The sequence below is a fragment of the Pteropus medius genome, unplaced genomic scaffold, assembly GCF_902729225.1.
Source record: "Pteropus medius unplaced genomic scaffold, Ma_sr-lr_union100, whole genome shotgun sequence".
Classification (NCBI taxonomy): domain Eukaryota; kingdom Metazoa; phylum Chordata; class Mammalia; order Chiroptera; family Pteropodidae; genus Pteropus; species Pteropus medius.
The window spans coordinates 57,625,529-57,652,221 of NW_024344378.1; the positions used below are offsets into that span (position 1 = coordinate 57,625,529).

General features: G+C 36.8%; 2 protein-coding genes across 9 annotated transcripts in view; one reads left to right on the forward strand and one right to left on the reverse strand.

Moving 5' to 3' along the window:
* The window catches only part of GLUD1 (glutamate dehydrogenase 1), a 36,521-nt gene extending 24,696 nt beyond the window's left edge, over positions 1-11,825 (reverse strand). The window contains exon 1 of one of the 2 annotated variants that reach the window (XM_039872314.1): positions 11,230-11,809. In XM_039872314.1, the coding sequence (XP_039728248.1) occupies positions 11,230-11,674 (445 nt within the window). In that variant the 5' untranslated portion in view covers positions 11,675-11,809. Of the gene's footprint in view, positions 1-11,229 lie in introns of both variants that reach the window. The other variant, XM_039872315.1, reaches the window with a different exon arrangement.
* Positions 11,826-11,946: 121 nt separating this feature from the next.
* SHLD2 (shieldin complex subunit 2) overlaps positions 11,947-26,693 on the forward strand; it is an 81,975-nt gene continuing 67,228 nt past the window's right edge. For 3 of the 7 annotated variants that reach the window (XM_039872310.1, XM_039872311.1, XM_039872306.1), the window contains exons 1-2: positions 11,947-12,066; positions 14,331-14,384. The gene's annotated coding sequence lies outside the window, so the exon portion shown is untranslated. Of the gene's footprint in view, positions 12,067-14,330; positions 14,385-17,442; positions 17,541-26,693 lie in introns of those variants that run through there. The other 4 variants (XM_039872309.1, XM_039872308.1, XM_039872305.1 and 1 more) reach the window with 4 other exon arrangements.

Genomic DNA, 26,693 nt, shown 5'->3' on the forward strand with positions numbered 1-26,693 from the left:
AATATGACTGCAAAAAGAGGCTACGCTCTACTAAATTTGAAAATTCAGTAGATTAGAAGAAATTAGCAGAATTGGAGCACCAAAGGACAAAATCATGTAATAAATACTTCAAAGTTCTCAAAGAAAGGGGAAACTTAGCATTTTTGAATGCCTATTTTAATACTTGATTTGAAGACAAAGTTGTTCGATAATGCCAAATAACAGTAAGACACAGACACATACAGGAAAACCAGAAAATCTTTAAATGTTTTAAAGCAAAATGAAGGAGGATCATATTGGCAGTCTGAATATTCTCACTTTTTATAAAACCAAGCCTTTCCTCCTTTACGGTGGGATGGGCAGTGGCAGAGAAGGCTAAAGATGAACAGGACCATTGGGTATCGGATGGACACACATGGACAGAAACTAAAAGCAACGAAAATTTTATTTTAGAAATGAAGTAAATTATAGTTTTTTTGGGGGGTATCCTAAAGTCTTAGAGCACTATCTGTTAGCTTCTGTTGACACTAGCATACTATAGTTTGCGAAGAAATCAACCAAGTCTTTGAACAACAGTGCTGGCAGGTGTAAGAGATTCATAGAATGGAGGAACTTTGAATAAAAAATCTGGCTAAATTAGCAAGTGATGGGGTGATAACACAGCTATGGACCAAAAGACATATCCTTAGAAATGAGTCAAAATCAAGGACCACATTCTCATGGGCTGACAGAGTAATCTGTGCTTTCAGTTCATCGAAACCAAAAACACCACACATGAAAATGTTTATTATTTATCAAACTTAGTAAAGTTGTGGGGAGGGGCTGGAGATAGATTTAAGTACTTACTACAATGGGAACTTTGAAATCATCCCTTTTATTCAAGAGAAATTAACTTACTATTTCATTATTTTGAGCTAACTGGTATCCAGATGTTTCAAAAGAACATTAATGAAATGCAGACATCTGCAAACTATACACAGCACAAAGCATTTCTCTGCCTCTTAACTTAATTAACAAAGATATTCCTTACTACCCTCAAGAGTCTAACCATTGGGGTATATTAAGTTTTTATAGGAGAAATAAAAATCAAAAGCAAAAAACTAGCCGAAGTTGCTGTGGTGATGAAGAAAACACACCAGCTCAAAAATGTCAGTGAAAACCACAACTGAGTAGCTTGAATTTGCTTATTTTTTTTTCCTTTTGCTAGCTGACTCAAAACCAGAAACACAGAAAAAGCTCCTAGCAACTAAGTCACCGTTGTTTCTAATGATGAATCATTAAACACATTCATGAAAATTCAAATGGTTTTTAAAATTACCTGAACCTAGATCTTTTAATAGGGTTTGATTTATTCATCAGAAATCCAATTTCCAACTGTATTCTCTCACTTTTCAGAGACTATTTCTTCTGTAATCAAGAACTCTACCATAAGCTTAGAACCTCCAGGGAAGCAAAAAATGTCTTAGAACTCCTAAAATTCATGCAGGAACACTCTTGCCATTTATTCAGTAGGATCTATTTTCTCACTTAATACTAATGTAATTTTGTAACTAATGTAATAGAACAACACAACATAATTAAAAATGAGGAAAGGCAAAGACACAGTGAGGAACTAGTACCTATCAGCAAGTAACGACCATGTAAAATACTAGATGTCTCAGATAAAAACTAATCCAGCACTGGGAATGAGCATTTAGTACAGGAGCTAAGCAAAATCATACCTTTTGACAGTCACCATATACTATGTTAAGAAGATTGGAAAACAAACACTTAAGTGTTTTAACTCATTATCAAAATCTTTACTTTAAGCAGTTTGAAGAGACAAACTTAAAATCTCTGGAAAACAAATGTTTAACTGATATTTGAAAAATGCAATAAAAGTATTTCATTTCATTAAGAAATTTAAAATTATATAACATGTACGTTTTCATCAAAATTTAAATACAGAAAAAGCCGAAGTCTCCTCTGCTTACCATTTGTGACTCCAAACCTCCTTGGGGTGACATTTTTAGCAACTTAAATGTATTTATGTATCCTTCCAAATCATTTCCCTGCATTTATATATATATATATATATATACATATCTATAGAACATATAGCTTTGTTTTGTGCTTGAGTATTTAACTTATTGCCCGATGAATGGAAGAAAGAATACACATTTAAAAGAGAATCTTGACGAGTTTTTAATAAGATTCCTTATTCTGATGATTCTAGCAGCAAACTTAGTCACACTATACCAAACAGGTTTTGGAAATGATGCTAGTTAAAACTGATGAATATGAAGCTGGATGACATTTAGCTTAAGATTAACAGTAACTTGCTATAAAAAGGTTCAAAGGGGGTAAAAGCTTGAAATTTCAGATATCCGGTTTCATACAAATTATTTACAAGTCCAGGTGGTATTTGAGACGGATCTTAAGAGAGGAAGAGAAGAATTATAGGGAGACAGGAGACAAGATATGGATAGGCACCACCAGTAGAGACTGTGCTTTGCAAAGGTAAGATTGTGAATGTATATGCCTGTAATTCCAATTTTCCTAAGATCATTTTAAACCATATTTCCCTTATTTTCAAACCCATTCCTCTTTCCTAATAACAGTTTTCTGTCCCTGATACTATTTTTTTTCTCTACCAGTGTCTTAGGCTAGAAATTTGAGTTATCTTGTGGTTCTTCATTCTATATATCCTACCTGTTCAGTAATACTATCCTTTTTTTCGAAATTTTATCTGTTTTTTACTTTCCATTTCCTGTGCTAACACCTATCACTTCATTCTCAGTTCCACTGCTGTATAGCTTTCTGTGCCCTCCTAGGCTTATTATCCATATACCAAACCTCAAAGGAGAACTGTTTCTGCTCATGCACTTCTGATACCAAATCTGTGGGTTTTCAACACGAAACAATTCTCCGGTTCTCTGAGAATACCAACTGGACGTCATGTAATTTAATTAAATTGTGATACTGACTACCCGAAGTTAGTGAAGACCCCATGGGGCTCTGTCCCACAAGACTTCTCTCCATTTCTATCACAAGTATGTGGTGCCCACACTTCTGTCCAACTTGGCTACAAATTAGAGGCTCTCACAACTCTCTCCTCAGGTTTGATAATTTGCTATAATGGCTCACAGAAGTCAGGGAAACACTACTTATGTTTACCAGTTTATTATAAGGGTTCTGAGTGTGGGAGCTTCTGTCTCTGAGAAGTTGGGGCACACCATTCTCCTGGTACATGAATGCACACGGGGAAGCTCTCCAAACCCAGTAGCTTAGGCATTTTTAGGAGGGTCTTTCACATAGGCATGATTATTAACTCACTCTAGTGTACCTCTCCCCTTCCTGGAGCATAGGGGGTTGAAAGTTCCAAGCCTCTAATCATGGCTTTGTCTTTCAGGTGGCTAACCGCCATCTTGAAGCTATCTAGAAGCCAATCAAGAGTTGTCTTGAGGTCCATACCTCAAGATGAAATCATGCTAAGCGAAATAAACCAGACCGAAAAAGTTGAAAATCACATATCACTTATATCTGGGATATAAACCTAAAAGCAACAAATGAACAGGACAAACAAACAGAGGCTCATGGACATGGGCTATAGACTCGTGGTTACCAGAGGATAGGGGATGGAGAGAGGGAGGAGGTAGACGGGGTAAAGAGGGGTTAAATATGTGGTGACAGAAAGAAATCTAACTATGGGAGGTGAATACACAATGTAAATATATATATGCTTACTGTTAAAGTGTAAAGCTGAAACTTACTGGATTTCTTAACCAATGTCACCATTAAAAAAAAAAAAAAGATTGTCTCATGTCAAAACATGTTCCTATCACCCAGGAAATTCCAAGAGATCTAAGAACTCTGTGTAAGATGCTCCTACTAACCCCTACAACTCAGGAAATTACAAGGGTTTTATGAGCTCTGTGTCAGGAACTGGAGTCAAAACCAAATAGTTAAACAAAAGATGCACCTAGCACTCCTGTTACTCAGAAATTACAAGGATTTTAGCTCTGTGTTAGAAGGGAGAGGGAGGCACAGGAGGCCAAATAAATATTTATCATGTCACAACCTTAATTCTCACTATTTACAAATACACAGTCTGTCCCCATGACCCCATCATACATAGTTCCACCTCTTACCTGAGCTGAAGCCACCCCTCTGCTTCTCTTTTAAATGACCTTTCCCCTATTTAACTCCTATACAGCTTTCCCTACTTCCAGCTGTCTCTTCCTGGTACCCTCTTTGAACTCTTTTTGCAGCAACACATTGTTTGGTGTGCTTTCAACTTGTCACTTATTGACAGTTTCTGGGAAAGGAAAATGTGGAAACAGAATACTGTGGGCTTAAAGTAAAGAGAGAATGATGTAGTGCAGAAGAGATTTTGGATTCTGCTCTATTTTAGGGAAATCAATGAAAAACCATTTAAAAAAAAATCAGCTTTGGGTTTACTTTTAACTCTTTTAGGGACAATCTCTCAGCACAGAGCACAGTACCTGACACAGAGAAGGCAATTAAAAAACATGCAGTGAACACATTAACTATCAGAAATCCCCATGAACTAAGGAACGTTCTTTAAGCATAAAGTTGAAAACCTCTTGTCTACAAGGGATGGAAAAAATTGATTTATCTGGAATATAGTCTATAGCTTGTAATGAACATAGTACTTATTCAGTAAAGACTCAATATGGGTACAATTTACCCTTAATTATTCCTTTGCTTCTCTTAGTAAAAGTAATTAAAAAGAGTTCATTTAAATCCTAAGGCCCAATATGTACAAAATGCTTTCTAAAAAGCCTATGTTGACATATTTGTGAAAGTGATAAACAGCAAAAGGAATATTACTGACAACTTTTATAATTTTCATTTGTCTTATGTTCAGATTTTCTTCTAGCTAAGAAGCAATTCAGAAAAATTAAGTCTCTCAGAGTTTTTCCAAGAATAATGAAGAGGAATAATAGCAATTTTTGATAAAGACTTTTTTTTTTTGCCAGAAGAGCCTTGAATTTGAGGAAAAATCTTTTATTTTGTTTTTTTATTTCTATGTTGTTTTTAGTGAACTCAGCCAAATCCTATATAGCTGTAAGGCCATTCATGTTGTGTTTTTTTAAAATTTTTTTTATTAGTTTCAAGTATACAGTACATTGGTTAGACAGTTAAATATTTTATAAAACGATCCCCCTAATTGCTTTCTCTCCTCTGGCTCTCTGCCTGGCCATTACATTAATGCAGACTGCATTCCCATGCTGTGCTCCCCATACCCATCTATCGACTACTAATTTGTACTTCTTTAACCCTTCACCCCATTCTCCTAGACCCTCAACCCCCCTCCCCTCTGGCCGTCATCAGATTGTCCTCTATATTTGAGTGTTTTTGATGTTTGTTTTTTTTTGTTCCTTAGATTCTGCATATAAGTGGAATTATGTGGCATTTATCTCTGTCTTATTTCACTCAGCATAATAACCTCTAGGTCCATCCATGTCATTGCAAATGATAGGATTTCATTTTTTTTAAATGGCTGAGTAATATTCCATTGTATATATGAACCATAACTTCTTTATCTATTCGTCTGTTGATGGGCATTTAGGTTGCTTCCATTATCTTGGCTATTGTAAATTGTGCTGCCATGAACATAGGGGTGCATAGATCTTTACCAATTATTGTTTTGGTTTTCTTTGGATAAATATACAGAAGTGCAATTGCTGAGTCAAAAGGCATATCCATTTTTAATTTTTTGAGAAACCTCTAGATTGTTTTCCGCAATGGCTGTACCAATTTCCAATGCCACCAACAGTGTATGAGTTCCCTTTTCTCCACATCCTCCCCAACACTTGTTCTTTGATTTACTGAAGATAGACATTCTGATAGGTGTGAGGTGATATCTCACTGTTTTTAATTTGCATTTCTCTGATTAGAGACCTTGAGCATCTTTTCATGTCTATTGGTCATCTGTATTTCCTTAAGACTTCTTAGTTTTTAAGAAAGAACCACTTAAAAGAAAGTCATTTAAAAATTATCCCATTGAAACTCTTAAAGATACATGTAGCAACACTTTCGTAGAGAAATGTTGTTCTTGCTACACATTAAACATTTAACACCAAAGCTTTTCAAACCTCTCTAAATGGAAAACTCTCTTTAAAATGTGATTTCAGTGACTAATTAGCATGGGCCTCTAAAGATGTCATCTATGAATGAGTTTTATATGCACAGTTGTTTGAATATGGATTTACTTACTGGGAAGAAGGTAGGACTTCTAATGCTTTTAACAAATTTCAAATGATCCTGTGTTAGGAATCATTGTGTCAATGGCATGACTTGGTTCTCAATCAATGCTTACCCCAATACACAATTTGTAACTTTTTACATGAGTAAATTCCAGACGATGATAATTGAGAAAGTGGGTGAAATCAAATGACTGGAGTCTGAACCCCAACTCCACTGCTTACTAGCTATGTAACCTTGCCAAAGGAGACTACACTCTTCAGCCTTAGTATCCACATTGAAAATCGGGGACAACAGTGTATTTCATGAGGTTGTTATGAGAAATAAAAGCAATGATGCATGAAAAGCTCTTAGCAAAACGTCTGGTGTACACATAGAGCTCCATAAATATTAGCTATCATTGATACTGCTTGCTTTGTGAAGGCAGAATCTCCCAGATACCACTGCTTTTCTGAAAGGTAATGAAAAAGGTCAGAGCAGCCCTCTCCCAGGTGGTTTTCTTGCTTTCCACAAACCCTTTCCTGCCTTTATCAACAGTATTTCACACATCAACACTTAAAGTCTTGATAGTGAGAACTTCCATCTGCATTAATTCTTGCCTTTGGAAAGGGGAAAATATTAATTATTAATTAATCTGGATAGCTAGCTCAGTTTTAGATAACGGTTTTGGATTTAAGATCGTTCATCATTTTGCGAGGAAGAATTGGAGGTAGAGCCGCTTCACTTTTCATTTTGTAACTTTCATTGAATATTTGAATCATGTTACTTTAATTGGGGTTTGTTGCGTAGAGCAATCATGGGCCATATATGAATTGATATGCTACATTAAAATGGTATTAGTAGCTTTTTAGTATTTGTATTATGAAAACCTAATTATTATGCAAAATAGAAAAAGACAAAACTAGAAGTCGCATGTCAGAGACTATTATCTAGGAAATTTTCAACATCCAAGTTATTTTTAGTCTTTACTGGTTCTTGCTAGAACCCTCTGTATCTTTAACATAATTGGACGCCCCCCCCCCCAAAAAGCCCGGTGCTAAACCCAATTTCTTCCCACTGTAAGTCGAAAAGTTCATATTCAATTTTCATTTCTTGTACTTAAAATTCTAACACTGCCCATTTTATTGGAGTTTAATACTGCTGCTTGTCCTCCAACTTTCAATGCCCCAATTCTCGCAAAGTGTGTACAGTGCATAATGAATTAGCAGTGTTTGCCTTCGTGCACAAGGAGGTTTTACAGGGAAAAAGGGAAAGCAAACTAGCTAGATGGATTCACACAAAGAGGCAGTAAGACAGAATGACAATCTGATATAGGTCTTCACTATTAGCTTCTCCTTCCTTAGCATATTTGGTACTCGAGGGGAAGGTGTTTACAGCTTCTATCCCCCCTCCCCATTTTTTTTTCTGAAATAAAAAGGCCTTTATAATAGTGACACAGTTCCATATTTAACTAAAAAGTATTAAAAACAACAACCGTAGCAACAACAATAACAATGAAAACTTCAGGGCCAAGGGCTAGAAGACACACAAATTATCCAACTGAACTTTCAGATTGAGTTAATCCTAAATTTACCTACAAAGTCTACATTTTAAATCTTGTAGCAGATGCAGACACACTCTCGCACTTTATAAACTATTAGAAAGTGTGAGTTCATTCAAAATTACCTAAGTTTTGATGGTTGTCAATTCAGCATAGGGAAGTCAGAAACTTTTCAGTGAAGGCAATCTCAGTATTTTCTGCAGTCTTCCCCGAAGTACTTCCATTCACCACACAATTACATCCCAGAGAATGAGGGGGACTAATACTGCATTGTCTCCAAGATTCTGCCGTCTCTCCTGCCCTCCACCCCTGCATCCTGTTGCTCAAAGAAAAGAACAAAGGACTGTCTACCTCCCACTGTTTCCTTTTTGCATTTTTGCTCTTAAAATCAAGTCAATGGGTTAACACTCCCCCCCCCATTATTTGTAGTTAATTGCTATTATCAATCTGTACTTTCCTCTTGAATGATTTTTAAATTATAAACTTTCTTCTAAAAAGTTAGTCTGGTCTCAGCCAGAACCACAGCCAATTAAATACATAATTTACTCTGAGAAAGTTAACAGGAACAATCATGGATGTTTTCAAACACATAAATAAGGACTTTTGAAAAGTCTTCTCAAAGTGGAAATTCCTACAACGTTCATCTTGCTGAAAGTATTAAGGCCTCCCTTAAAACCTTCCTTCCGAGCCTGCTGCAAACCCTTTTGCAGATCCTTAATTGATGCAAATCTAAATAGCTTCAGTTAAATATGGTATGTGGGAAAAAAGCAGCACAAAAATAACATTATATATTTACTTGGAATAAAGTACATGTCAGCCACCCCAGGTCTTAAAATCACCCGTTTCCCTTAAATTATAATTAAATTGCTGCTTTGCTTCAACCTTGAGAATTTTATTTCAGAAAACTCAGTTATAAGGTAGCTCTTGAGGAAAGATCAGATACATACAGAAAGCTGAGAGTAGGGAAATGGATAAAGAGGGGCAGCCAAGGTTTTTTTTTTTTTTTGGCAGTGACCGTTGGTAAAGAAGACAGTTGAGTGAGGGTGGGGAGAAAAAGGTGTGTTAAGTATGCTTAAGGTATGCTTTAAGAGGGAAGGACTTAGTGTAGTGTATAAGGACTACCTAAAGCATCTTTTAAAATCTCAATTACCTAATATAGTCCGTATTTCTAAGACCAGAGTGAAACCAAGGAGGTTCACAACTTTCTTTTAAATCAAAAACAAAACAACAATCAAACTTTAAATGTTTAATTGGAGAAAAAAATCACCTAAAGTAAGTTCCTTGTAGAATATACATTCTCTGCAATAAGGCGAAGGTGATAAATGGGTAGAAAGATCCTGGAGTGTCACCAAAGCAAAGCATGGAAATCTACAGTATCCACATCTTTGCTGATCATTTATTTATACTGTTCATTATCTTAAGCACATTAAAATGTTTTTAAGGGCTTTCATAGCTATACAATCCTCCCAATCCTATTCTCTCCAGTCTTTCAAATTCCTAAAGAGAATAAGCCTATCACTTTATAGAAGCTAATTTTTTCATATTATCTTGCAATGCTTGCTACTATTTATTAGTTGCAATTCAGTTTCTCTACATTTCTATGCTGGGAGTTAATAGTACTTTCGGTAGCATGCCTTGTTGTAAATAGGATAATCGAACAGAGAATTGTATCTTACACTCTAGTACAAGCAAGTCTACGATAAAAAGTGCTTCAGGATGGCTGATGCACTTTGTTGCTAGGTTCACTATTTTAGTATCAAAACTGCTGTGGCAACAACAAGAGGAAGAGGACTGCCAAACCATGGAAAACTTTAGTTATTTTACTGTTTGTGGAGTTGTGATTTATAAAGATAGGAGACAGCCTGGCATATTAAGAGCAGAAGAATATAAAGAATCTCCAGACTAAATCGGATTCTGCAGAAAAAAAAAAAAAAACCAAAAAACAAATATACTGGTTTATTTGTATATCTTTTAAGTGACTGGGAAATACTGCCAATAAAACAGTTATATGAACTTGACATTCACTTAAAGAATCATTGCAATTTAATATTTGCTAACTTGGCTTCTTTCTCCAACATCCTTGTTTGCTTTTCTTGGGATTCTCGACTTGCATTCTTAGTTTAGAGAACAGAGGAGTGGTAGGAAGAAGGAAGGCAAAGTAATTGTGTACATTTTGAAGCTAGAAAGGGAAATTAGAGGTCAAAGTGGTTCGAACGTTGGTTTTAGAAGAGGAAAGAGCTAGAAGATAATTAAGCTCTAAAGGTATGTCCTAGAATTAGGTGGGGCCATCGCAAATTTAGCAATTAAATCATTAAACTATTTGAAGCAATCTTTGTACCCTGGCTGAGAAAGCCAGCAGAGCTCAGTTGTTTCTGATAGATTTCTAAAAATTATCCTTAGAAGTCAGCTGGTATAATAGAACGCTAAAGCATAATCACGTTTATCAAGACCAAATGCACAGCCCTAGGAGTTCCGGGCAACCTCCAGCAAGACTTTTCACCTCCCTTTCTATTTTAGGTTACTTTTAAGCACCTTTAAAGGTGTACTGTGCAATTATTGGGGGGAGGGGGTAACGAGAAAAAAAAAGCTTTCATTTGCTCAAAGAAAGCAATCTGACTGCAGAAGCTAAATCGACAGACATTTAAAAATTTCAAATTAAGTACAGGAAAACTTGGTGGTTACCAAATTGTAACCAACTCAACTCCTTTCTTTACGTACTTATCTTTTCCCCCAAGTTCAAATCTGGTGTTAGCTAGGACCGGTACACACCCCCAGGGCTATTTCATTCCATTGGCTGGCGGGCCACCTTGCAGTCTACACCCTTTAGATTTACTGCCAGGACACCGGTGTTCATTTGTCAGAGATGTTACACTGCTCACCTATTATAATTTTGTACATAACAGGTGCTGTCAGAGTAGAAAAATAATTAAAAGACCAACGTGTAATTAGTAAATTCATTTGGTTAATGAAACTGTCTAGATTTCAAACCCAGAAGACAATTCATTTTGTATGTTCCTGTATCATCTGTCAACGATGTAAAAAAAAAAAAAAAGAGTGGAAAAATCAGAAAATAATTTTTTCATAGTTTGCATTCGGGTGAGTCATAGAAGCCCACAAAAACTCTCAAGAGGCACAATCTGATGCGCCGGTCATTCCCTTTCCCAGACGTGAATTTCGTCAAGATCCACCCTGTGTGCCACACATACTGGGAGCAAAAAAGCGGTGTAGTGTTTACTCTGCACACGGTATCAACATAGGCAGAAGCCTGGGAAGATGCCTCAGGGGAGAGGGAGACAGGACCAACTCCGTGGTTGAGTTAAGGCGGAAAAATCACTATTCAACCGAGCCTGACACATCCGGGGGGGAGAGAGGGCTGGGAGGGATGTGGAGGAGGGGTCAGTGCCCGCCAGGGTTGGGCCGAGCAGTGGCACCAGGGCGGGTAGGCAGGCAGGCAGGCTGGGCCGCAGGGAAGGACGCGAAGGGTTTGGGTCGGCGCTCACCTCCCTTGCAGGGCGTGCGGTGCTGGCTGTGCTGGGCTCGGTAGCCCTCGATGACCTCCCAGGAGCCGTCGTCGCGCCGGATGGGGAAGGACAGGCTCAGCACATGGTTGCAGGGCTTGATGATCCGCAGGATGCCGCGCACCCGGTTCCGCTTCTGCTCCTCGCTCTCCCGGGTCTTGAGATCTTCCACCAGCTTGTCCTCCACAATGCTGGCGCCGCGGTCGAAGAAGCCCTCCACCATCTTGAAGAAGTTGGGGTCGTCCTCATGGTCGGCCGCCGCTTCACTGTAGTGTCGGCGGGAGGGCGGCGCGAGACCCCGCTGCGGGGCGGCAGCGGGCTGCCCGTGGGCCCGGCCCAGCAGCACAGCCGAGTCGGCCGCCGCCGAGCCCAGGGCGGCCGGCCCGGCTCGGGACAGCAGCAGCGCTTCGCCCAGGCAGCGGTACATGGCGGCAGGGCGGAGGCTGCGAGGGAAAAAGAGATCCAGTAGGCTCGGGGACGGTGGGAGGGAGGAAGGGCCGGGTGCGAGCTGTCCTTTTAAGCGGCAGCTTCCTGCCTTCCTAGCTGTCCCCTCCCCTCCAGCGCTCGCTGCCTAACCAGGAGGACGGACTTTGGGGCCGCGGGCCAACCTCGTTTGTGCGAGGCAGGGCGGGGGGCGAGCACCGCCGAGGGAGCCCGGCCTCCTTCTCAGCGGTGGCCTCGCCCCGGCCTCCCTGACGGCGGCGCGTGCCGGCGGGGACGCGCAGGCGCGGGCGGGCCCGGTGCGCATGCTCGCGGGGCCGCAGGGAGGGGCGAGGGCGCGCGCGGGCTGCCCGGATCTGCTCGGAGGCTGTGTCTTAGGTGTGTTCATGGTCCTGGCCTACCCTCGGGAGGGGGCTTGTGGTGGGGCTTTCTGGGGAAGGGTACCTACTTGGGGAGGGGAAACTGTCGAGGGAGAGGGCGTGCCTGCCTCTGGGGGTCGTTGAGAGGCGAGTCTGGGGACTGCGGGGGGCTGAAGTGGTGCAGTTTGGCGGCGGGCCTGGGCAAGTGAATCATGGGTGTCCCACCTCTCTCAGGCGGGGCTGCCACCCCCTGCCGGTCCTGAAGAGAGACGGGGAAGCTGCGCTTGAAGGCTGGCTAAGGGCTTGGCTGTTTGCACCGGGGACCTTTCAGTTTATTGTCTTCCAGTATTGGTTTTATGCAAGCCAGTGGCTTGCAGAAACTGGAAGGGAGAAAGCCTAGGAGTTGGGGTATCCTTTACCCACTGGCTTTTACCACTTTAAGTTTTTAATTTTGTCCCTTTCAACCACTCAATGATGTTGAGATACCATCACTGTTGTAGCTTTCTAAAATTCACTGAAAAATTCACTGACCGTGCTTCCCCTTTACAGTGTGGAGGAAAAAGGGGTTTTGTAATCATAAATTCCTAACGGTTGGGCAGGTCATGGTAGGTAGTCACACCCCAGGCCTATAACTTCTTTAGTCAAAAGCTTATCTTTGCCTTAAGCTCTGCCCTTTGTTTTTGTGTATCTAGGTTAACACACCTTTGACCTGCCCTCTTCCAGACTCCCTCTTAAAGTGTGACCACCATCAAGAGAGCATATAATCTTAACTATCCTGTAATCCAATCGTTACCTTGCTTTCTCCCACCCTCATGTAATCTTTCTTCCCTCTAATTCCAAGTGAGTAAAAGAAAACAGCAAAACTTATTCTCGGAAGCATTTGAGCTCTTGCTTCCTGGCAGTTGTCCTCAGTTTGGGCTCAAACTTATAGTCTCTACAGGTTTGGTCGTTTCTTATGTCGACAGAAATATGTTCTCGAAATAGTCTAAAAACAAAGGTGCATTAGAAATGCACTAATACTCCAGGAAATTTTCTCAGTAATGTATATATTAAATGGTTCAGAATAGGATTTGCAGACTTTAATGTACTTGAGGGTTTAGTTATGTACTTATGCATACTTGATGAACAATTCTGGGTGTATACTTCTATGGCTAATTTGATGCTTGTTGTGTACAATGTAGCAAAAAAAAAAAAAAAGAAAGAAAAAGTCTAATTGATGCAGGACAGGGCAAATTTCCCCGAGTAGCGGGGAGACCAAGCCCTGTACTGAGAGAAGATGGTCCTTTGGTGGATTGGGTAGAATTTAACACATATGCCAATGTTCAGATAAAAAAGAAAGCTTATTGGAAAAAGGGTAAGACTCCACAGCCAGAGTGTGGGCTCTTCTCAGAGGCAGAGTGAGTCTAAGAGAGATGAGGATAGTGAGACACAGTAAAGAATACTAAGAGAAAGGCAAAGAAAAAGCAGTGAGAGGGATGGAGAAAAAGACAGCGAGGGACCCAGAGAAACAGACTGAGAGTAAAGGCAGTGAGAGGGACCCCAGGTGTTTGGAGAATTCAGTTTATATATCATTCCTTAGTTCCTGTCAGTCACAGTTTAAAGACTTTGTTTACCCATCTCCTTTAATATGGGCATACAGTGAGGAAAGGGAAGGGGAAGAGTATGTAGCATGAAAAGGTAAGAATATGTAGTGTGAAAAGCCTGTTGGCAGTTCCTAGCCTTTATTCCATAGGTTCCCTATGGTTTTAGTCATAGGAAATGAATGATTTTATTCAGTGTGAGGCAGCCAACTAAAGACTGTTTTTTCCTGTTTTCCCTTCACAGGTGTGGCAAATGGCCTGTTAGCAATCCCAGCAGAATTCTTCCTTTGTTCTGCAGGTGTCCTCATGGACTGACTGCAGAGCTGATCAGCATATTGCAGTCTCTGAACACAGTTTGACTCAACATTCTGATTCTCTTGCCTTCTCTCTACATTATAATGTCTGTCTTTAAGACAGCTGTCAAAGGCCACATTACTAGCTTTAGCAGTACCAGTGTACATTGGTGGCATTTTAGCAGTACCAGTGTACATTGGTGGCATTTTTGACCTGCAAAACTACTTTGATTTCTGACATTCACTTTATTCATCTATTAGAATATAGGAGAATGTTCTTCATTTTCACATTCTGCAAAGCATGTGACAACCTAGATGAATTACATAATCTATCACAGTATGTTCTCAGAGTAAAAAAGATGAAACTGATAAATGATAGTGATGATTCGTATTTGTATTTTATTTTTCAGTGAAAAATATTCTCAGCTGAATCCTGAATTTGTCTCGTTGTTCAAAAGATTAAGGTAACAAATTTCCTTTTCACTTGATAGTATTATCATTTACATTGCCAAAAAAAACCCCCTCAAAACTTTAAAGTTTCAGTATAAAGTGATTAGAATCAGTAAACACGTGGACATTTTTTTCTTTTCAGATGACATTCTTTAGTATGGTTTGAAGAAAGTGATTTAAAAGCTTAGTTTTATTGCCCTTATTTATCTCTTTCTTGATAACCATTGCCTTCAGAAAAATAAATGTTTGACTTTGCTTCTTCCAAGTCTTGTTCACCTGAATTCAAGAAGATGGAAAGGCTATGGAAGGACCAAGGGAATTAATTTAATTGGGAGTCTCCTATGTGTAGATACCTTACAAAATGGCTCCACAAAAACTCTATAAAGTAGATGTTTTTATTTTTAAAATCTTCATTATGTTTTTTTGTTCATAGAAATTTTATTCATAACAATCTGAAATTGGAAAGAATTTAAATTTCCATCAACAGAATAGATATCTAAACAGTAGAATATTTCAAAACAATGAAGAGTAATGAACTCATCTAAGAACATGATGGTCTCATCTAAGAACATGATGACTTGCAGACATGATGTAAAAAGAATGGGACAAAAGATTGCGTACTATATAATAGCATTTATGTAAATTTTACAGACAAAAGCAGTCTATGATATAAAGAAACAAACAGTGGTTGCCTTTGGAGGATATTGAGTGAAGAGGGCACAAGAGAGGCTTTTAGGATGTTGAAATGCTTTATATTTTCATCTAGTGTGTGGTTGCACAAGAATATTAATTCGTATTTTACTGTATGTAAGTTACATCTTAACCCTCACAAACATATGTTTTTAAATTATATATTTGTTGTAAAAAAATTTAAGCGGTACAGGTAGATTTTTAAAAAAGAGTGAAATTATCCCCCACCTTTAAATTTGTAAGTATTTGGAGTGTTTCTTTTTACATTAAAGTAGGTTGCGTTCTAATTCCTGATTTAACGGAAGGCGGGACTGAGGTTCACATAGACCAAGTAAACTGATGATCACCTAGGTGGTTAACAGGAGGCTAATATTCAGACCTGTGCGTTTGACTCCAAAGTTATATTGTTTTTGCTATTCTAAGAAATATTTTAAGTAGTTGTTGCATTTAGTTATGAGTTTTTCTTAGTTGTTTTAAAATTCCAGTTCTTTTCTCCTTGATCCTCAGCGTGCTTTTATGCTTCCAAGTGCTTTAAAAAATATTTTAGAAGAATTTTGGTATTTAGAAAGACATAAAAATACATGAAAAACATAGTTGTTTAAAAATAATTTAATTTGAAAAAGTAATATATACTTTCTACTTCTGTCTCTTTAGATTTGTCTATGCTGGACATTTCATTGACATGAATCATACCATAAATGGTCCTTTGTGACTGGCTTCTTTCACTTAGCATAATGTTTAAAAAATTTACGTATGTTATAGCATGTATCAATATTTCATTTCTTTTTATGGCTGAACAGTATTCACTGTATGGCTATATCACATTTTTTAAATCCATTCACCATCGATGGACATTTGGATTATTTCCACTTTTTGGCTATTGTCAATAATGCTATTATGAATATTCTTGTGCAAGTTTTTGTTTAGACATATGTTTTAAATTTTCTTGGGTATATACCTAGGAGTGGAATTGCTGGGTCAAATGGTAACTCTATGTTTAACCTTTGTGGAACTGCCAAACTGTTTTCTATAGCAGCTGCAGCACCATTTTGATTTTTACCAGCAGTGTATGAGGGTTCCAGTTTTACCATATCCTCTTCAAGCTTTGTTATTATCTGCTGTGAAGTCATAGCTTATTTTGGTTTTGATTTGCATTTCCTGAATAGCTAATCATGTTGAGTGGCTTTTCATGTGTTCATTAGCCATTTATATATCTCTTTGAGAAATGTCACTTTGCATCTTTTTCCCATTTTTAAATTGGATTGTCTTCCTATTTTTGAGCTATAGAAGTTCTTTATATATTTCAGGTATAAAACCCTTATCAGATGTATGGGTTTTATTTTAATTTTTTTGATGGTGTCCTTTGCAACACAAAATTTTTTAATTTCGATGAAGTCCAATTTATAAATGTTTTGATTTGTAGTTTGTGCTTTTGGTGTCATATCTAAGAAGTCATTGTCCAATTAGAGGTCACGAAGATTTATACCAATCTTTTTTTCTAAGAGTTTTATAGTTTTAGCTTTTACATTCATGTCTTTCATCTATTTTGAGTTGATTTTTGTATTTGGAGTAACCAGTTCAGTTTCATTCTTTTACATGTAGATATCCATTTGTTCTAGCACCATTTGTTCAAAAGGCTATTTCCCATTGAAATGTCTCACAAAAATCAGTTGACCTAAATATAAAGATTTATTTCTGGACTCTTTAATTCTTTTCCATGTGTTCATATATCAGTCCTTATACTAGCACCACAACGTCTTGATAACTGTAGCTTTGCAGTAAGTTTTGAAATCAAGCAGTGCGAGTCCTCCAACTAGCTGCTTTTTCAAGAGTGTTTGGTTATTCTGAGTCCCTTGAATTTTCAAATAAATTTTAGGGTGGTCAATTTATGCAAAGAAGCTGGCTGGAATTTTGATTGGGATTATGTTGAATCTATAGATTAATTTGGAAAGTAGTGCTATTTTAACAATATTACATTTTCTGATTCATGAATATGAGATGTCTTTATCTATTTAGGTCTTTTAAATTATCTCTCAGCAGTATTTTATCTTTTCAGAATATAAATTTTGTACTTCTTTCGTTGTTTATTACTAAGTATTTTATTCTTTTTGATGCTATTATAGTTTTCTTCATTTTCAGATTGTTCATTGCAAATATACAGAAATACAATTGTTTATGGTATTATATATTGATCTTTTATGTTTCAACCTTAGTGAGCTCATTTATTAGTTCTGATAATTATTTTAGTGGATTCTTAGATTTTCCTGTATACAAGGTCATGTCATCTGCAAATAAGATAGTTTTACTTCTCTCCAATCTCAATGTGCTTTATTTTATTTTATTTTATTACCTGATTGCGCCTCATTTTCTTCTGTTGCATAGTATTTCATTGTATGGATGTGCCAGCATTATTTTTGCTAGTCTCTCATCGATGGACATGTAAGTTGTTTCCAATATCTTGAAGTTACAGCAGAGCTACAGTGAGTAACCTATTATTACATAGAACATCAGTTTTCAAACTCTTTTATCTCAGGACTAGTTTACCTTTTTAAGTATGAATAGTGAATTTGAACATAGAAAGAATTTAATAGTTATCTGAATTTTGTTTTCTTATAAAGTTGCTTAGTTTATATTTGACAAAAATTGTTACCCTATCTAGATATTAAAAAGATACAATAAAACCAAATGATATCAAATATTTAATTTTTTAAGCAAGAACTTTTAAAACAAGGAACTTAAAAATCTTGATTTTTAAAAAAATCAGGTTCCCATGTTACTAATTTTAATAAGTTTTAGTTCATAAGTGCTTGTCAGTACTTCATTTATCAGTAGATGACATGGGGAGAGAAGAGTACCCTGTACTGAGGTAACACCATATGCAAAGGCCTGAGGGTAAATCAGAGGATGGTTTGAAAATACAAAATAGCATACACTTTGGTTAAGGGCAATTTGATCATCACAACAGTTTGGCTTAAATAACAATTTGGTTGAAGATGAATATCGCCTAGTTCCATTTTTTTTTCAAGTATTGATAATTTTGGTGCATTATGGATTGTTTTTGGAACCTTGTGCCATAGTTTTCAGGAAATTTTTTTCTAGTATTTACTTTTGTATTTCTAAATGATTTCAGAAAAATTTGTAAGTTTTATTTTTTCACTTTAGTGAGCATGTTTTTGTAATAAGCAAAAAATAAAGGAAAATATACTTTAAAAATCTGAAATTTTCAGGGTTTGTAGTTTTTTTCTTCTTAAAAAACTTTTCCTAATAAATCAAATGCTGGTTATCTGTGCTTGCCTACTTTGGTTAAGTTTTCATTTTATTATATTGCTGAATAATATTCAACAAAGGTTTTATCAACTTGTTCAAGAGTTCTTTCCATTTTGTGAGTAAACATGAAAAATCATAGTAGGAGCTTTATCCCTGTAAGCGTAACATGCAAAAAACAAGTGAGGTCTCTTAAAAATTAACTGTACTAAGGTAGGATTCTGAACCAGCTGTATGTTACTCATGTCTCTGTCTTTATTTTTAATTGAGGTTAAGTTTTTTCCTTATGTGTAAAAACAATAGCATATTCATTTAATCATCATTTAGGATGCCTCACCATGTAGCTCCATTTATTGATCAATGTGGATAACACTCTGTAAAAGCAAATCTTTATTCTATCTTTAGCATTGTCTCTTTGGAAGTTTTTATTTATTTATTTATTTATTATTTTATTTTATTAAGTTTATTGGGGTAACATTGGTTAATATAATTACATGATTTTCAGGTGTACATTATAATTTGACATCTATATATTCTATTGTGTGATTACCACCCAGAGTTCAGTTTCTTTGGAAGTTTTAGATCAACTGTAATTTCAGTATGGGGTTGGAGTTTGTATAGTAAGAAAGTGTAAGCTAAAAATTGGGAGATTTCCGTGATGCTATTAAAAGCAGACATAACTGATAAATATACTGTAGAAGCAAAAAGTACCTTCCCATTGACCATCATTGAAGAGTTGCAGAAGAAACAGACTTTATTGTGAAACATAGATATGAGTATACTTACATTGAGTTTGCTCCTTAGTGAAAGGTGGAAAAGTAAAACATGAATGAAAGAGTAGGGAACAAGGTAGAGACACTGGTAATGGCTGGAGTCAGCTAAGTAGCAGTGGTCTAACTTCTTGATTTTGATAGCATGGTGTGAACAGATATTTGCTAGCTATATTAGTTAGGATGCTTTGGCCCTCAAAAAACAATATCCAAATAAAAATGACTTAAACTAAATCCATAAACCAAGTAAGATAGCTATTATCTTGGAGGCAAGACTATTTTATTGTTGACATAGGGCTCAATGATACTGTCTGGGACCCAAGTGCTTTTCTCTGTGTTTTATTCAAGTTAGTTATATCTTTCCTCATGGTTGTAAAATTGTTACAGCAGTTCCAGGTGTCACATGCAGACACAGCTAAGTACTGTGTAGAAGAATAGCAGTTTCCTCTTAACTTACTTCTTTATTGGTTAAGAGAATCTTTTCCAAAGGCCTGCCTGCCAGCTTCTGTTCTTAGGCCCCGGTAGCTAGGGTTGGGTTAATGCCCATGCCCTTGCTGTAAGGGAAGCTAGAAGGAGGACTTCTGGGCACTTTTAGCTTCTGAAATACAGGCTGGTTCTGCTAGCAAAGAAAAAAAGTGCGGAAGAAGTAATTGCTAAGTTGGCAACCAACAGTGTTTGCCATATTTGCCACAGAAAATAACTGACCTGCTCTGTGCTGTCTTATTGTTATAATATATTTCCTTAGGCTATAAGCGGAGTTTAAGAGGGGTGAAATATTGTTAAAGATGATACTGGGAATTATGCTTAAGGTTACATGTTCTCTGCATTGAGAAATCTACAGGTTCTAGTTCCCTTTGAAAACTATCATTTTGTTTAATGTTCTCTATATTGAGAAATTTAGAGTTTAGTTCCCTTTGAGAGCTTACATAGTGATGATAGTTTTAACCTCATGCCTCTGTTTTTTGAACAGCTTTTTACCGTTGACAATTTGTAAGGCAGTGACTCCAGTCCACGATGTTTGCTTTGTTTCCAGACAAGTGGACAGAACAGAAACCTATCAATGTCTGGGGAATATTATCATTGGTGTAACATATAGGCAAGTGGCTTAAATTAAATAGAAAACTAATCTGGCCTTTATGTTGAAATCAAGAGTAATTCTTGTCTTTTTGCTAAGGGCAGAAGTAACACTCTTGTTGGTGACTCTGTATTATAGTAGTATACTATGAGAAGCACAGCTTTGGATAAGGCTGTTTTGAGGACATGTGGAGTGGGTGTTCAAGGTATCCTGTACATAGTTATTGCCCTCCACAATTTCCTCATCAAATGTGGAACCTTTATGATTATACTCCTGGAGGACCATCTAAAACAAAAGAAGCACAAAGAGATTTCATATTAGATTACATCTTAGATTCTAGGATTTGATATCTGATGGCCATCAACAATGAAAATTCTGGTCAGCTATTTTTTTAAAAAAAGAAGTGTCAGTGAACAATAGTATGTCAATGGGAAAGTGCTAATACAAGAGATAGAAGTTTCAGGACCTCAAGGGAAGTTTATGATTAAAGCAAGTGCTACTTATTCTTACTTCATATGTACTTCCTAGGTTGGATATAAAATGGAATTATTTTGAATAATAATTATTTGGTATATTTTTATGTCTATTCTAATGAATTATAGACTTTGACTATCTTCTGTAATTTCTTATTCTTTCTTATCTCTTTTATAATGTAATATAAACACCAAAAAAGTGAACCAAACCATATTAAAGAAGCAATTATAATTGGTTTTAAATTAATTAGAAATAGTTTAAATGGAAAAATCTAAAAAACTCAAGCCCTGAGAAATTGCAGTTCCTCGCCTTTTATGGTTTCCATTTATTTTAACATTTCCTTAGAGAACCAAGTGAGACTACCCTATAAGTTTACAATAACTATGTATTTTCAACTACAAATATTCCCCACTGACCCAACTCTTGCTGTCTGTACTCAGAATAGATGGGACTGCAAGGGATACTTAGATTTTATTTCTAACCTATTTCTATAGATTCATATTATTTCCATCCTATATCAACATTCTTTCATATCGGTTCTCATTATAGAGCATTTAACTTTTTCTAATTTTTCTCTATAGTAATCAGTTAAAGCAGTGACAACTAGCAAAAAAAATGAATTAAAATTAAAAAAAGAAGGATAAGACCTGAAAAATCTGAAAAATGAAAGATAATGCCTTAAAATATATATCTAGGTCATGAAAGCACTCCATTATGTGATTAAGGTACCAATAATTGAGAAAACAATGACTAGGTATATTGTTTTTCCACTTTTTAAAATTGATTTTTTATTTTGAAATAATTTTACTTATAATTTATTTTGAAATAATTTTTCTTTAGAGATAATTTTAGATTTACTTAAGCATTACAAAGATACCACGAAGAGTTAGTTCTCTTACTCAGCTTTCTCTAATGTTAACATCTTACATAGCCATGACACATTTATCAACACTAAGAAATTAACTTTGGTTATGATTATATATTTATTTTTGATTGTCATGTCAGCCAAATCATCATGTTGACCAGCATGCTTTTTGCCGAATTTCCTGGAGCTGCACTATTGTTGGTAATCACGATCACCACCTTGCCCTCTGCCCTTTCAGGTGGTCATGTTTGGTACACGGTGACCTTAATTCCATGTTCCTCAGGCTACAGATGACTGATTGCCTTTCAGGTAGGCACCCAGCCATACTCAGTCTAAATGCTGGCCAGAAACCTATGATATGACTTGGTCAGAAAGATGGCTTTTCAATTTAAATTTTATTTCTAATCTATGTGTATGTCTATAATATTGCCCCTCCCCCTATTTAAAACGTATTCCAAATGTCTTCTTTTTAAACCAAAAATGACTGATTAAAATGGTATGTATTAGGTAACTGTGTCATAGTTCACTATGGCTGGAGTGTGTATGTATGTGTGTCTGTGGGAGAAGGAGGAAGAGGCAGGAGAAGAAATGGCAGGACATCAGGTAAGGCAGCTCACCAGATGATGTCTTTTTATAGGGCCAATTTATTGGCTTTACTGATATCCTCTATTGTATGTTTTTCTTTGATTTGGATCTAGAGATGAGAATCTTTCATATGTTCTAGAACATTTTCAAGGTTTTGTTGCCTCTTCAAATACTGTCCCTACCCCTTTCTATTGCCCCTCACTTTATTTTCTGTGTTTCTTACCTCCTCTGTTTGTATTTTCCTACTTTTTCTGTGCCTCATTCTACAGGTGTGTAGGGTCAGGCAAAACACTGCCTTCATTCAAGATTTGCAAATCTCTGAACCATCAAATGATGCAAATGATGCCTTTTTGATGGCTATTACCCTGAGAGTATTGCCCTTTAGGGTTTCAGGTTATTCTGGGGATACTCTCTTTTTAGACCCATCATTTTATGTGGGTTCCATGCCTTGAATTGTGTTCCCTATACCCCATAATACCATCAAACAAAAATTTATATTTTCCCCAATGATCAAATGCCCTTAGATCAAAAGCAGCTCCAATGCTAACTTGCTCTAGATGCCTGGCTTTCTCTTACAGTTTTAACGATCATTCCTTACTGTCTTGTTATTTGTTAGTGACTTTTAAGAATTTGTTTTTTATATTTCACTTACTGTTTTCACAGGAAGAGTTAGCTGAATCTTATTCTTAAGCCCTTAGATACTACAATTGAAATTTTTGAAAAGTAGCACTTATATCATATTTTTAAGTACATCTAATCTTGATCGTGATTAACTTAAAAATACCCTTTTGTAATCTACTTGAAGTTATAGTAGATTTATAGGTTTATATGAGGATGAATGATATCTTACATTATTTTTTAACCATTAAAGAAGCGTGGAGCATCTTTAATTATATTCAGTCTTTTGTTTTTTAATAAGGTTTTTATAGGTTAAATTTTTTTCTTGTGCACTGTATGGGGTTTTTTTTTTTTTTTTTTCAATTTTAAGGAAACTGTCTTGATTTGTTGGATTTATTTGTTCGTTTCTTTCATGTTTCCATTTTAAAGGGCTTTAACCTGAAGAAGGCACCCTATGATTTTACATACCATCTTTCTAAAACTCCATAATTGCATTATTCTTTCAACAGAAATATTTTTAAACTTTTTTATGATCTTTTATTTGACTTTGCTATCTACATTGAAATATGGTGGTTATCTCCTTTTAATTTTTTAAAACTCTAATACTTGGATTTGCCAAAAGATTTTAAAGTTTATTTTGTCTATCACACTTTACTTTGAGTCACTTATTCATGTATGAGCTATTTATTAAATAACCGTTATTGGCCAGACATTGGGGTAGTTGGTGAACAAGACACACAAGAATAGAGCTTTCATTTTATTGGGGAGGTAAGGGTGGGAAGATTGCTAGATAGGAAATAATAGGATGCTATGCTACAGGAGAATACCTGCTTTATATGGGGTGGTCAGAGAAGGCCTCTTCAAGGGAGAAACATTTAAATTGAAACTAAAGGATGAGTTGGAACAACTTATATAAAGAGCTATGGGAGCAAGGGAAGGAAACGGCATATGGAAAAGCCCTAATTTGGAAAGATCTTGACATATTTTAAGAAAGGACAGAAACCAGTACGATTACTGTGGTCCAGGTAAAGAACAGCATGTTGTGATTTTGGAGAGGTAGATGATGTAGACAAGGGATTTACAGTTTACTTTTTGAGCCGCAGGAAACCCAATTGGAAGGATAGCAGGAATACATTTTATAAATTACAAATTTGAATGTGCAAAGATGTAACTTTATTTCTTTGTAACTAAAAGTTCCTGAGCTCTGGAGCTTCTTATCTACTGGGTAGTAGAAAACAGACTTGCCAATTTAGGATAAAGTCAGTAGCTTCTGGGTTAACTTAGCTAATTCCAGGTTAACTAAGGCACTGTGTAAATAATCAGTCCTTTGGATAAATATTCAGTTTTTCCACGTAGCTTACCCCCCTTTTCTGGGGGGTGGTGGTGGAAGGTATTGGTAGATAAGCCTTTTAAATTCTTCTGGCATTGAAGGGGACATCTCATTCTTGTGCCATCCTCTGTCCGTGGCCAAGTTGCGCCTTGACCAGCTTAGTCTTGAATGGCACTGTTTGCTTTGCAACATCTGAGACTGATGTCTCTGCTACAGCCATGCATAGCCTCTGGTCAACAAGTCTATGTGAGCTGAGTCCCCTTTAATCCTAGATTCTTTTGGGCCCATTGGCCCATAAGCAAACTCCTTAATGGTTCCTATATCGTGCTGGCAGGCTTGGGATCCTGAGGAGGTTTTCTGGAACATGGTCTGGGCATGTCATTGGCTATTGTTTCTCTACTACATTGATGTAGTGTTAGGTACAAGGTTTTGTTAAAAGGCTTGCAGTTCCCTGGGTCATAACTTGAGAAAGGGAAACATAATTATCTTTTATTTTGGGTCCTTCCCCACAAACATACTAGAGATTTTTCTCACCCCAAGACAGCCCCAGATGGGACAGGTGGTAAGAACTGTGAACTTATAACTAAGCTATTTTCTAACTGCTCTTTCCCTCTGCACTCGTCCCCTAGGTTTTTTATGTCCTCTTAATTACTGGAGAATTGCACTTATGTTATCACCTGCCACTTTCTCTGTGCTGTAGTTTACAGTATTAACTCTGTCAGCAACGTTTTCTTTGTGTTATGTAAATTTCCCTGGGCCAAGAGACCAAAGCAAGAGCTTGGCAACTCATCATTACATCGAGAGTTTATTAAAGGGAATTTACATATGAGGCACATCTTGAGTGGGAACAAAATGGCATGGATATCCTCTGCACCAATGTAGCAGATACTCTGGAGTTATATAGAACAGGGCAGGCTGGATAGGGTATTGGGGTATGACCCACCGCAGACAAGGGAAAAATGCCTTACATGCTTGTCTGGAGATGGGCAAGGGCCTATTCCAGTACACCTGGGGAATAGAGGAAGGGTCTATCAATCTCTGAGGGGATTTATAGGAAGCAGTGTCTGTTCTGGCCCAGTCCAGATCAAGGGTCAGACAGCAGTCATATCTCTCTTCCACACTTTCTTTTGTGATATTGAAAACCATGTTTTTAGAATTTAGAAAGCTCTTTTTATTCTTAAGCCCTTAGATACTACAATTGAAATTCTTAGTTTTCAAGAATTATGGTTTTGATGGATTAAAGACCTAAGAATAAGGGTCGAAACTATAAAAGTTAGAAAAATGTAGGTAGAAGTATTAATGCTCTTAGATTAGGCAGTGGTTTCTTAAATATGACACCAAATGCACAAAGAGACAAAGAAAAAATAGATAAATTGGACTTCATCAAAATTAAGAACTTTGGTGTATCAAAGAACACTATGAAGGTAGCGAGATATCCAAGTAGCAATATCTTTTCATAGAGATTAAATGGGTCCAGAATTCTGGATAGAATTCTTAGAGCTATAACTTTTGTCATCAGTGAATAGGTAACATAAATATGGTAATGATGAGATGAATGTGAGAAGAGCCAAGAAAGGAACCCTGGGGGATTGTCAGCATTTAAAGGCTGAATAGAGAAAGGAAAGAATGATCTGGGATGTTCAAAGGAGCGATTGAATTACTATAGAAGCTTCCCCCACTTGACTTTAAGCATTTTGAGGGCTGTGACTGTGTCATGTTCATTATTTTAACTGTTCACTGATGATGACAAAATTTATAGCTCTAGCTAAGAATTCTATTCTAAATTCTGGACCCATTTACTCTCTATGAAAAGATATTGCTACTTAGATATCTTGCCGCCTTCATAGTGTTTCTTGAAACACACACATTCTTAATGTTGATGAAGTCCAATTTATCGATCTTTGTCTATTTATGCATTTGGCATTGTTTTTATTTAGTTCTTGTCATAAAGTAGGTTTTCAGTAAATGTTAATGAAGACTGAGAAGTTGTAAGAAAGTGTCAAATGTTGTAAATCGGTCAACTAATACAAGGACAGAGCAAGTAGCTGATTGATCATCTATAGAATACTTTCAGTGGAGTCTCCAAGGTAGAGATAAATGACAGTTTGCTGAGGACTGAAGAGTGAATAGTTGTGAGAGAGTGGAAACCGGAAGCAAAGACATTCTTTTGAAAGAGCTTGGTTATGAAAAAAAGTAGAGACAGAGGGTAAATGGCATTTTGTATGAAGTTAAGAGAAATTTCAGCATGTACGTTTGTATGCTAAATGGAAAAAGTTAGTACAGAGGGAGAAGTTGAAGACATAAGGAAGATGAGTTATGTGTGATTGATTGAACATTGTCCCAAAAAGTAGAGAGAATGGAGAGAAGATACTGAATTTGAGTAGGAATAGGAATATAGTTACCACTGAAGTAGGAATAATGAAAGAAGGGATGGCACAGATAGAGAAAAGTGGGTGGTAAGTAAGGAATTTGGGGCATCAACATACTTGTTGTGTTTTCAGTGAAGTGGGGAGGTAATGTCATCAACTGAGATTATAGAGAAAGAAGATGGTGATTGTAGGGGAGTTTAAGGAGAAAAGGAGAATTTTGAGAAGGCCATTGAGAGAAACCAGAGGGATTACTTATAATAACTGTAATAATGTATTTTTTGTG